General features: G+C 44.7%; 1 protein-coding gene across 1 annotated transcript; it reads left to right on the top strand.

Annotated features, from left to right (window-relative positions):
• The first annotated feature begins 699 nt into the window (after positions 1-699).
• On the top strand, positions 700-12,970 carry LOC118088006 (urokinase plasminogen activator surface receptor). The gene is made up of 7 exons (XM_060275634.2): positions 700-896; positions 2,317-2,436; positions 3,174-3,308; positions 6,706-6,846; positions 8,272-8,415; positions 9,049-9,186; positions 12,052-12,970. The coding sequence occupies exons 1-7, from the start codon at positions 848-850 to the stop codon at positions 12,255-12,257; spliced, it is 933 nt and encodes a 310-aa protein (XP_060131617.1). The 5' UTR covers positions 700-847; the 3' UTR covers positions 12,258-12,970.

The raw sequence follows: 12,970 nt of genomic DNA, 5'->3' as shown, positions 1-12,970 counted from the left end.
AGCAACTGCTGGGAACTTTCTCCATGCCAAGTTCTGTAAGGACGGTGATGAAAATTAGCTGGGAAACGGGATTTCCCAGTTGGGGGTGCTGTTAGAGGCTGACCCCCTGGGTCATTTCCATGGACTCTCCCTGTTGTAAAACGTAAAAAAAAACAAAAGTTTTATTTTGCTTACAGAGTGTCTGGGGGCACTGCAGATAGGCAAGACCTCAGCAATCCGGTATCTTAATTTGTCCAGACGCATCTATGCATCTAAAAGGCCCTTTACACTGGTGGTTCCCCTGTTGTGGAATGACCTCCCTAGTGCAGTGTACCTGTTTCCATTATTACCAACTTCCAGGAGGAATCTGAAAACAGTCCTTTTTACCCAGGCATATTGCTGGCAACCTCGAGATCATTGATTGGAAGCATGTTTTTAATTGTAACTGCTTTGAGATGTTTTTAACTGCAATTGTTTTTAGAATGTCATCAACTGTTCTAAAAAAATTTTTTTGCATTGTTTTTAAATTGTATATCTGCTTGCCACCATGGGCTCCTTGGATTGGAAGAGCAGGATATAATTGCAATCATTCAATAAATCGGCGCTTGAATGCAAATTGGTATCATTCGCTTACGGACAGAGTCATCTGTGCATCTTTGCAGTGCTCTTCCTTCCCATAATAAAAGACCTAACATGCCGGTTTCCCCCTGTTCTTCTCAGCTCTTCCCTTCATCATCTCCTGTTCTGAAGGTTTCAAACACCCCCTTGCCCAAGCTTCATTCTATGTTTCCGAAGTCAGCTTCCTGACAAGCCCTCACCTCTGAAGCAAGCCAGGTTTGCTCCTCCTCATCTGAACATCAAAGCTGCCATGAAGTTTCAGTTGTCCCTTGTGATCTTCATATTCTGCCTTGGCGCAGGTAAGTCTCAGGTGTATCTGGCTGCATGTGCACATTGTGTGATGTGGGAACTGAGTGGGTTGGTCTCTAGAGAGCATCTCTTGGGCCAAGCCCTGCTAACTCCAGCAAGGCTTGCACAGAGGGCAATTCAGGTGGATGGGGACTAAAATGTCTGAAAGATATGCAGCTATGTAATATATTGCAATTAATTTTCTAGCCCTCTAGAAGTGGACTTTTGTGGTACTTAGATCACAGGGGAAGGGGCAGAATAGCTTTATCCCCATTACCTTTTGTGTTGTCTCGCTTAGGCTGAAATCCTATATACATTGAAATGAGAGTATGTCCCATTGAACTCAATAGGACTTCCTGTGTCACCAGCTATAGGAGGGGGTCATAAATATGGCTAAAACTCGTGGGCTGGAGAAAGGGGCTGTTGGGTTTTATTAAGGGCTCCTCAATTCTGGCTCTCCCCACTCACAACAAAATTTGAGCTTTCAAATTTAGTTTGCAAAAGCCACAGTGAATTTGTTCAACCGCCATATAGCTAACTTTACAATGCAATCATATGCATGTTACTTTTTTTCTTTTCCCGAAGTAGCACTTACAGTGCTTCCACTTACAGTGCATAAGATTGAAGCCGTCGTTGAGCCCAGATCCCACCGAGATCAGAGGGGTGGGGTTGAAACATTAGTCGAAGCAGAAGTGGTGGTTGGTTTGCATTGGACTGGTAGGGCAGAAGGCAAGGAGCCCAACAGTAGGTGGCGCTAGAGCCCAATACAGGAAGAGTCAGAGGCAATGACAGGCAGAGGCAACTAAGTCTGCTTTTGTCCATACCTTTCTTCCTTCTTAGAGGAATTTGAGACTAAGGAGGAAGAAACTGACAAGCAGTTCAGCTCTCTAGACTGGTTGTACCCTCCGTCTTACCCAGAGCCCTGAAACTGTCCTCCCTTCCTCCTTACTGTACATCCCATTCCTCCAAATGCCACTTTTAACCCAGTTCCACCTGCCTCTTCCCCCAGTTCCTCCCTTCGCTTCCCCCCCTGTCCATGGAAGACTACAACTGTCACACGCGCACAGGGACCTTTCTTCCTCTCCAAGTCACTTACTACAGATATGGATCATCCAACTTTTTCTTCCTGCCCCTCTTCCTTTCCCCACCTTTAGAACCTTGGGAGACAGCCCATGAAAGCAGGGTGATGGCAGACCGGTGCAAATATTGTATAAAGAGAAATGTGTCCCTTCAGATGCCACAAGCTTATACCGCGATGAAATCAGTTACTGTACCTATATGAACAAGCTACTACTGTACTAGCTATTCTTATGACTTAACATCTCAAAAGCTGGAAGTGGCCTCTCTGGGCCTCTGAGAGGGCCTGAGCACCCCCACTGCAGGTTAATGTAGCATGGAAAAAGCAGACACTGTCTTTGTGTCTTTCTGCAGCCGACAGCTTGACATGCCAGAAGTGCTTGAGCAAGAATGGGAAGTGTGCACAGAACGAAGTGGAGGTTTGTGGCCAGTCTCAAGACGCTTGCTTCATTGAGACCAAGGACTACGCTGGTTGTAAGTACATACCCTCCATCTTTCCTCCAGTGAAAATAGGGATTTCCCATTCAATACTAATACTAATACTAATAATTGTTTATTTATACCCCACCCACCTGACTGGGTTGTTCCAGCCACTCTGGGCAGCTTTCAACATATAAACATAATAAAAAAATGTTAAACATTTTTTAAAAGAAAACCCTTCCCTATAGAGGGCTGCCTTCAGATGCCTTCTAAAGGTTGTATAGTTACTTGGCTTGGGGATCGCATCACCCCATGTCCTCCAACATTTCTCCAATGAAAATAAGGACATGGTGGCGCTGTGGGTTAAACCACAGAGCCTAGGGCATGCCAATCAGAAGGTCGGCGGTTCGAATCCCCGCAATGGGGTGAGCTCCCGTTGCTCGGTCCCAGCTCCTGCCAACCTAGCAGTTTGAAAGCATGTCAAAGTGCAAGTAGATAAATACGTACCCATAATTTAAATACTTGCTATAACATAAAAAATCCCTGTACTTTAAAGTATATCTCATCACAGAGGTGAAAATTGACATGGGGACCTGTGCACCTGCCAGACTGCTCACCAGCGGTGGGGAATTTCAAGGCCCTACTTATTCTTCTTCTTTGAGTTTATTTACAAAATGATTTGCACTGGACCTGGACCAGACATAACATCCTTTGCATATCTAAAATGATGCTTGCAATAGTGCCCTGCTCTGGCAATGGGTTAACTCCTTTCTTTGATCTTCTGTTTGCAGTGGATGCAGGAACGGTGAAACTGGGCTGCGGCGACTCGAATTTGTGCCGCCGCTATCAGAAAGGGAACAGGGGATCTTTAAGCTGGTCGATGTATTGTTGCTCCTTCGATCTATGCCAGCCTCTGACACGTGATGGTATGTGGTACAGAATGACCGCTCCCTGCATTAACTGGGGGGTGGTGGCTTTTGTGTGGTCACACGCAGCCCCCCCGGAGACGACTAGACCCCCGTCAAGGTAGCCGGCTTCGCTGTCCCCCCCCCCAAGCTGGATACCTGGAGGTTCCCGCCTAGCCTCGTCGATTAGCCAAACCCGGCTGGGGGGGGGGCCTTGCCAAGGGAGTTGGCCAGGTAGAGTTAGGACCGCCCACACTCACAATAGAGGGTGTGTCAGGTGTCATTATTCCTCCCGGGGGTCGCCTGGGGCTTGGGGGGTCTCAGCCTGTCCACGCAAATGGTGCATGCACATGTTGATGTGAACAGAATTTAGCTGTGAGGCTATGTTGGGGGCAGTGATAAACACTTTCATGAAAAAATCACCTCAGTGCTTTGCCAGTACAGTCATACCTCAGTTTAAGTATGCCTCGGTTTGAGTATTTTTGGTTTAAGTACTCCGCGAACCCGTCTGGAACGGATTAATCCACTTTCCATTTCTTTCAATGGGAAAGTTCGCTTCAGGTTAAGTACAGACTTCCGGAACCAATTGTGTTTCTAAACCGAGGTACCACTGTAACAAACAAACAAACAAACAAACAAACAAACAAACAAACAAACAAACAAACAAAAATAAATAAGCCTATTCAACTAATTAGTCCTGCTAGTGGACGTCCATGCGAGGACTTCTGCTAGCAGAGTGGGGCTTCCCTCTCCTCTCCCCTCGTGTGCCCCCTGAAATTGGCTTGGAGCTTGGGGGGTGGGGGAGAGACCCTCAGAATAATATGCAGGGGCAGGAGAGGGAATAATGTTCTGTCAGGGGGAGCTGGAATAATAATATAATAATAATTTATAATAATGATATAATATAATGATTTATACCCCACCCATCTGGCTGAGTCTCCCCAGCCACTCTGGGCGGCTCCCAATCGAACATTAAAACAATACAGCATTAAATATTAAAAGCTTCCCTAAACAGGGCTGCCTTCAGATATCTTTTAAAATTAGGATAGCTGCTTATTTCCTTGACATTTGATGGAAGGGTGTCCACAGGGTGGGTGCTGCTACCGAGAAGGCCCTCTGTCTGGTTCCCTGTAACCTCGCAATGAGGGAACCGCCAGAAGGCGCTCGGAATACTTGTGTTGATGGAAAATTTCCTTAATGAATTCCTAATAATAAAAAGTTGTTGTTGTTGTTATTTTGTTCTACTTTTTGCACAAGTGTCTCAAAGCAACACACCAATCAGCGTAAAGCAACCTATACAGTAAATGGAAAACAAAACAATTGAAAGCCGAAACCTAATGTGTTGTATCCGATGCCAGTCCTACTCTGAGTAGACACGCTGAAATTAATGGAGAACTTGCAACCCAACCTCTCCATCCCCCTAACATGCTGTAGGTCTGGCCACCACAGAACAGCTCCCCAAGGAAAAAGAAACCGATCACCAACTGCTGCAAAGAAAAAGGTTAACCCTGAAAAGTTATCAGTGTTGGTGCCCGGCAAGCCTTCATGGGGTTAGCATTCCTTTTTTAAAATTTTTTTAAAAATAGACTTTATTAGAAAGTTTTAAAAAGGTATACACACACTAGAAAATTTAAAGTAACTTAATAACATAAGATAACTTAGCAACTTAAATAGCATAGCATAACAAAGGTAACATAAATAACCTAACTGCATATTTAAGCCACCCAACATAAATTAATCAACATAAATAAACAAATCAAGGTTGATCTAAATAGATTAACTCAATCAAACTACAAATAATAAACAAGATCAACTTAGATAAGCATAACATAACGTAACATAACATGACATAACATAACATAACATAACAACATAACGTAATATAACATAACAAAAAAAGAAAAAGAAAATTATCCCCAGATCAGATCTTAACACATGGGCCTATCTCCATGAAATCCATTCATTTTAGATTAAAATTGGCTTCCAATCGCCAATATATCGCTTCCCTTACTATTGTTTTCCTCTTTAGTTTGCTTTCCCTCTTATTAAATCCAACTGAATTATTCCTACATGTTTTCTCTATTCCAGACAAATCACTAGCTCTGTTTTGATATTTTCTTTTTAAAAATACTCTTCCACGTATCTCCATTCTGTTTTTATTCTCTGTTTTGATATGTTCCTAATTACCGCCGTCATTCTTGCTAGGTTCATGAACTCTACTACTTTAATTTGCCACTCTTGGATTGTTGGTATTTCTGTTCCTTTCCATTTCTGAGCTAATACTAATCTCACCGCGGCACACGCATATAAGAAAATATTAATTCTATCTCTAGGTATATTTTCTGGGATTAGGCTTAGTAGAAAATATTCAGGTTTCTTTTCAAACGTAATTTTTATCATTCTCTTCATTTTTTCATATATATCATTCCAAAATTTATATATTTTTTTACATTCCCACCAACAGTGAAAATACGTACCAGTTTTTTCCTGGCACTTCCAGCATTCTTTTGTTTCTGTCTTGTAGATTTTAGCTAGTTTTTCTGGCGTCAGGTGCCATCTATATACAAGCTTCATCATGTTTTCTTTGATTCCTGAACACGCTGTAAATCTCATTGTCGATCTCCACAATTTATCCCACTGCGTTTTATAAATTGGTCTTCCTACATCCTGAGCCCATTTTGTCATCACAGATTTTATCTCCTCGTCTTTTAATTCCCATTCTAACAAAAATTTATACATCTTAGACAATGATTTAGCCGTATTATCAATCAAAATTTCTTGTAATTTAGATTTCCCCTCATTAAATCCTATTTCTTTATGTTTTTTAAATAAACTTTGTATTTGTAGGTAATGTAGCCAGCTCATGGGGTTAGCATTCCATAGACTACAGAAAAGGCCTATTCTCTCATCATCACACATCATCTGCCAGAGGGAACACACAGAGAAGGGCCTCCAATTAGGGGATGTGACAGAGCCGGCCCACCCATGAGGCAGGGTGAAGAGTCCGCCTCAGGTGGCAGAAGTGCAAGAGGCGGCATTCTGCCCTCCCCACCTCTTCTGCTGCCAAGAGGGAGGTGTTACAGCGCACAGTGTTGCTGCTTATCTTCCCCAGGTGGAATGCTCTGAGGAGCACCCTGGCTCCTGCTGAGTTTGGTGACAGCCAGGGTGTTCCTGCACGCCATGTTGCTGATCAGCTGACCCCTCCGGGGGGGGGGGGAGGAGCCAAATGGCAATGCTCTGAGGAGTGCTCTGGCTTTTGCCAAGTTTGCTGAGAGCTGGGAAGAGGCGGCAGAAGTGGTGGGCATATGGGTGAGAGGGGGCGGTAGGCGGCAATTCCCATTTTGCCTCAGGTGGTGAAATGGACTGGAATCTGATGATCTGTGTCTCTCTCCCTGCTACTCACTGTTGCTTCCAACAGTTCACGGAAATGGATCAAAGAATGGAGTGCAGTGTCAAACCTGCATCGGGAGCGCAGCTGAATGTGGCCGCAATGCGCCCACAGGGCCATGCTATGGGAGTGAAGACCACTGTGTGCAGATCTCCCAGCGCTTCCTGCCAGGTATTGCCAAGTGGGTACCAAAGCATTCAAAGCACAGAGGCACGGGGATAGGAGAGACTAAGGCATCGCTAAGGGTGTGATGGTCACTAGCCAATAGGTGCAGGGGAACCTGTGCAACCGCAACCTGCAGAGTAATCACCGTTGCAATGGATGCACATGGTGTTGGTGGTGGGAAAACGTATTTCAAGGTTTTCTGAGTTGCTCTCCTATGTTTTTAAGACTGTGTATGTTTTGCAATAAAATACAATTGCAGAGCTGGTCTTTCTAGGCTAGACAGGCAAAGCACTCCAAAAACCTTTAGAGGCAACAGTTCCTTTAATTAAATGCTATCTGTTTTTTTGTTCTGACCATGTTACTTCTTCCTGCTGGATTCGTGATAAATTGCCTCTTGTTTGAGGGCTTCTGTTTCCTGCTTGGTGGGTCAGTAGGTTAATTACTAATTTCCTTGCATATTTTAATACTCCTTTTATAGTGAAAGAGAGCTATTTAGCCATAAAGGAAAGGAAAGGAAAAAACACGAAGGAAATAATTTGCTACTCTCCTCCGCTACAGTGGGGAACGGAAACTGACTAATATGGGGCAATTAAGGGGCAATGCACCACTAACCCATATCCATGCAATAAAATGAGTGGAGCCAGCTAACTGGAAACTTCAAATTACAAGAGACCTTTGCTGAAAGGGGCTTACTTTTGAGTAGACATAGATGGATCTTGGCCATTGGCATCGCTGGATAATATAGAACTATATTAAGTTCTGTGTGAAATCTGTTTTAATTGCGCTTCCAGCTAATTGCAAAAAAAGGAACAGTGCCTCAATGCTAAAGGGCAGTGGATACTGTGGAAGCTATTCCACAGAACAGCAAAATAACACCCGCCATGCAAATTTAAACATACACAGTGTATGGAGAAGCTGTAATATGTATTTAGTGAGATAATTTGTTGTTGTTTAGTCGTTTAGTCGTGTCCGACTCTTCGTGACCCCATGGACCATAGCACGCCAGGCACTCCTGTCTTGCACTCCCTCCCGCAGTTTGGTCAAACTCATGTTCGTAGCTTCGAGAACACTGTCCAACCATCTTGTCCTCTGTCGTCCCCTTCTCCTAGTGCCCTCAATCTTTCCCAACATCAGGGTCTTTTCCAAGGATTCTTCTCTTCTCATGAGGTGGCCAAAGTATTGGAGCCTCAGCTTCACAATCTGTCCTTCCAGGGAGCACTCAGGGCTGATTTCCTTAAGAATGGATAGGTTTGATCTTCTTGCAGTCCATGGGACTCTCAAGAGTCCCATGGACTGCAAGTTGGAGTTTAAAAGTTGGAGTTAAAAGTGGAGTAGTGTCCATTGGAAAACAATCTACAGTACTAGCTGCATTTCTTAGATCCAAAAATGGTCCTGTTGTGCATGGACATCACCTGATGATTGCTTCTCCAGGTGAAGAAACAGAACCCATCATAAAGGGGTGTGGAGGCAGTTCTTTTAAGGACACATTGGTGGCGTACCAGATCGGGAGAGATTTTGCCTTTGTTGAGCAAAAGGTCTGCAGCAGTTCCAACTGCAACAACAGGAGCTTCCCAGGTAAATGACAATTGCCGTGCTCTGATAACCTTCTGTCAGGTAGGTATAGGATCCTGCCTGTATGCCAAATAATAACAATCTAGGACACAGTCTGCAGGGAAGTTCCCCAGCACAAGCCCCATGGGAATGAACAGGAGAGCTGCAGGAGAGTCGTCGCGCCTCTTCCAAATTCATATTTTGAAAAATAGGAAATTCACGGAATGTTTAATTTCGGTAAAAATTGGATTTCACTGTTGTACTCATTTTTCAGAAGATAGAGGTCCTGTCTTGCGCCCAAGATTGAGGGGGTCCAGCGCATGGCACAAATGGGTGCACATTGCATGCACTATTCTGTAAGGGATGCTTTAGCTGAGATTCCTGCATTGGCAGGGGGTTGGACTAGGTGACCCGTGGGCTCCTTTCCAACTCTATGATTCTATGACTTCATGTGTATGATGTTGCATCATTGGAGGGGGGAGTCTGAGTGCGGAGCCCGGCGCAGAGGAGAGGGCCAGCAGAACTCCACTGGTGCAGCATTGCGTAAAACTCAGCATTTCTGTAAGTCGCCTTGAGGCATTTTGGAGAAAAGTGACTTAAGAAATTGAATAGATCATCATCACTAAAGTCTCTCCCCCCCTTTTCTTTACTCTACAGTCATCACTTCCGGACAGCCCAATGGGCTGCAATGCTACACCTGCCAGGAGTCTGGGCATGGGGAGTGCACTCAGGACAGACTGCAAGTTTTAAATTGCACAGGAGTCATGGATCAGTGTGTACATGTCTTCGACAGAGGTAAGGAAGCGGCAAGGGTGCGTATACAGAGGTGGCTGAGGACTGGGATGCATGCCTGTTAGCCCGATCAGATGCTAAAGAGGGCACAGCTCCTTATCTCAAAGAGTTACAGAGAAGCATGGATCAGAAAAACTGCTGCTACAGGAATCCATCCTTTGGGACACACTGCTTGAGGGCCATGTGAAATTACCTTAAACAAGGAGGTTATTTGTTACATCTTTGTTCTGGCTTTGATCCCTCCCAACCAGCATCTACAGTGACAGTGGTACCTCGGTTTTTTATTGTCTCGGAAGCTGAATGCCGAGTTTTGAATGCCAAAAACCCAGAAGTAAATGCTTCCGTTTTTGAACGCGCCTTGGAAGTCGAATGGCTTCCGCTGAGTTTTTTTCTCCATTGAATTTGCAGGCTGCCCTTTGCGCCTCGGTTTTCGAACACTTCAGAAGTCGAACGATCTTCCGGAACGGATTATGTTTGAAAACCGAGGGACCACTGTGCCAGGAGCAATTAATTCTGCAGCACCTCTCCGTCAGGTAGGAAATAACTCCTGACAGAGAGGATGCAGCCAAGTGACCTGTTCTCAGGGAAGGTGCCCCATTGCTTCTCTGTGTGAGTCGCTGTTCTTGGTGTTCCCTCTTTTAGGCACATCTGAACTCTGTTATTCATGCAGACACACAAGGAGCTGGGTTCCTTTGAGGACAGGAGATTCTTGCTTTTGTACCATCTCCACACCATAGACTTGAAAGTGGTTTTAACAACCAACCCTTTTACAGTGGTACCTCAGGTTACAGACAACTCAGGTTACATACCCCGGTAACCCAGAAATAGTACCTCGGGTTAAGAACTTTGCTTTAGGATGAGAACAGAAATTGTGCTGTGGTGGCGCAGTGGCAGCGGGAGGCCCCATTAGCTAAAGTGGTACCTCAGGTTAAGAAGAGTTTCAGGTTAAGAACGGACCTCCAGAACGAATTAAGTTCTTAACCTGAACTTGCAGGGAACCAGGCAGAGGGCCTTCTCGGTGGTGGCGCCTACCCTGTGGAACACCCTCCCATCAGATGTCAAAGAGAAAAACAGCTACCAGATTTTTAGACGACACCTGAAGGCAGCCCTGTTTAGGGAGGCTTTTAATGTTTAATTGATTATTTTATTTCATTTTTCTGTTGGAAGCCGCCCAGAGTGGCTGGGGAAAACACTCCGGGAATTGTAGTGCTGTGAGGGTGGTAGGAGGGGGGGTCTCCTAACAATTCTCAGTACCCGTAAAAAACTACAGTTCCCTGGATTTTCGGCGGGTGAGGGGGAAACCTTGATAGTTAAAGTGTTATAAAAGTGTGGGTAAGCAAACATTCTGCAGTCTTCCTGTTTGGATGGATTAAGTGTGCCTCTCCAGCTTCAGAAATGTAGAAAGTGCCAAAGCAAAGGGTTTAGGTCGCCCTGATCCCAGATAAGTTTCCCACAGTGAAGCCTGCAGATTCTGGTCAATTTCACGCCCCCTGAAGACATCCTTTTAATTGCACCTCTGTATTGATTTGTGCTCCTGATGCTATCAAGGTGTTTGCACACGCTATCCCGTTTTCAATAGATTGAGCACACACTGCTTCACTTCCAATGAGTGCCTATCTCCGTAACTATTTCTGCCACAAATGTTTTTGTCCTGCTTTGGTTGAGCTTTAAAGCCCCTCCGGACAGCAAGGATGTGGCAGCATTGGGGAGGCATCACAGGGCAAATCCACCACAGATGCACCATCCTTGTGTTAAGAACATGTTGCAGAATACACCTGCAATAAAACACCGTTTCTTGGAGGGACCCTCAATTTCTCACTCATTCTTTACGTGTAGGAAATGGCTTAATATAAGAGGACCATTTCGCCCTCTATTGGCCATAGGTGGAATGTGATGCAGGTTTTACGCTGCTCTAAAATGCAGTGGGGAGCCATCAGTACCTTGGTTTTCGAACAGCTTAGTTCCTGAAAGTTTTGGCTCCCGAACATCACAAACCCGGACGTGACTGTTCCAGTTTGCGAACTATTTTTGGCAGTGCTTCCCCCCCCCCAAAAAATGTTTAGGGGTACTCTCCTTTCCCTACTCATATTGAAATACTTCATTCATTATAGACATAAGAAGAATTTATCTTGATCTGATGTAACCTATATTACTGTTTTTACTTTTTGGATGAATTTTTGTTCATTATTTCTTTTTAATTTCAATAAAGCATGAAAGAAAGAAAGAAATACTGCCCCTCGATGAGGCCAAAGTTAGATTCACAAAATGTTTAGGGGTATGTGTCCCTCCGCATCCCCCAAGAAAAAAAGCACTGATTTTTGGAAGCTGAACAGCCGACGAGGCTTCTGAGGTTTCTGATTGGCTGCAGGAGATTCCTGCAGCCAATCAGAAGCTGCACTTTGGTTTTCAAATGTTTTGGAAGTCGAACGACTTTTGGAACAGATTCCGTTCGACTTCCAAGGTACGACTGTATCTCTATTTGGCCTTCATAGAATCATAGAATTCTAAAGTTGGAAGGGACCACAAGGGTCATTTAGTCCAACCCCCCCCGCGCCGCAATGCAGAAATTTTCTCATTGTGGGACTCGAACCCATGACCCTGAGGTTAAGAGTCTCAAGCTCTGCAGAACTATCCCCAGGCTACGTCTCTCTCTCTTTGGCTTGTCCTTGAACTCTTATAATGGAGAGGGTTGTTTAAGTGTGGGTAGAAACTACTGTAGCCTACCCTACAAGGCGAAGCTTCCATTAGTTGCCCCGCCCACTTTCCCCTCTGGCTCCACCCACTGCTGCCATGCGACCCTCAGAAGATTGCCCAGAAGGGAATGTGGCCCTCGAAAAATCCCCAAAACCTGTCTTCCTTCTTTTCCAGAGAACAGAACTGTGACCTTTCAGAAAGGCTGTGCCACCGAGACCATGTGCAGCAGCTACAAGGATATCTATTCCAAACTGATGGGGCTGGATTCCTTTGTCGAGTGTTGCAAAACGTCCCTCTGCAACCAAGCCAGAGAGCATTCTGGTCCAGAAATGCTACTAATGGTGTCTGCTTCTGCCTGGTGGCTGGCATGGATGGCTTGACAATAATGGCAGCTGTCTAGGTGAGCCTTCAAAAAAGGATCGGGCCAGTCTTTGAAGGTTGGTTGTATACATGGGAAGAGGTCTCGCTGGCTACTGGGGCTCCTTTATCTGCTTGGAAGTAGGTGGCACTGAAGCACTGCTCCCCTACTGTCTATATGCCATGCCAAGACTGGATTACTGCAATGTGCAGCATGTGGGGCTTTCCTTGTGCTTGATCTGGAAGCTGCAGTGAGTGCAGAATGCTGCGGCAAAAGACTTAAGACCCCGGTCAGCAGAGGACACCTTTGTTCAGAGGCCTGCAGTGGTTGCCAATTTGCTGCTGGGCCAAGTTCAAAGAGTTACTATTGGTATATAAAGCCCTTAACAAATTGGAACAAATTGGAACCAGTTTACCTGTGAAATCGTCTTACCCCACATCTTGTATGCCTGCTTGACTGCTTCGATTACAGATGCCACAAAATATTTGTAAGAAATCGACCTTTTTCTGTGGCAGCATCCCTGCCTATTGACATCAGCTAGCAGCCTTCATTGTTCTATTTTCAGTGCCTGCTAAGACCCTTTTTGCTTAAGCAAGCCTACCCAGATATGTAGATATGTGTTTTAATCTTTTTTTTAGCTCATTGTTGATTTTATTATTTTTTGAATATTTTAAATAGCTGTTTTTACTGATAATTTTTTTTTAACAATCAAGTGGTATGGAAATTTTATGAACT

Source organism: Zootoca vivipara, chromosome 6 (genome assembly GCF_965207765.1).
Source record: "Zootoca vivipara chromosome 6, rZooViv2.hap1.1, whole genome shotgun sequence".
Taxonomy (NCBI): Eukaryota; Metazoa; Chordata; class Lepidosauria; order Squamata; family Lacertidae; genus Zootoca; species Zootoca vivipara.
This window is presented reverse-complemented; position numbering and strand designations above follow the sequence as displayed.

What these genes read in the sequence shown, in the direction of transcription:
- LOC118088006 (XM_060275634.2), top strand. Translation starts at nt 848, where the DNA reads ATGAAGTTTCAGTTGTCCCTTGTGATCTTCATATTCTGCCTTGGCGCA. An exon ending in GACCAAGGACTACGCTGGTT is followed by an intron (nt 2,437 to 3,173) that starts GTAAGTACATAC and finishes TTCTGTTTGCAG; the next exon opens with TGGATGCAGGAACGGTGAAA. An exon ending in TGTACATGTCTTCGACAGAG is followed by an intron (nt 9,187 to 12,051) that starts GTAAGGAAGCGG and finishes CTTCTTTTCCAG; the next exon opens with AGAACAGAACTGTGACCTTT.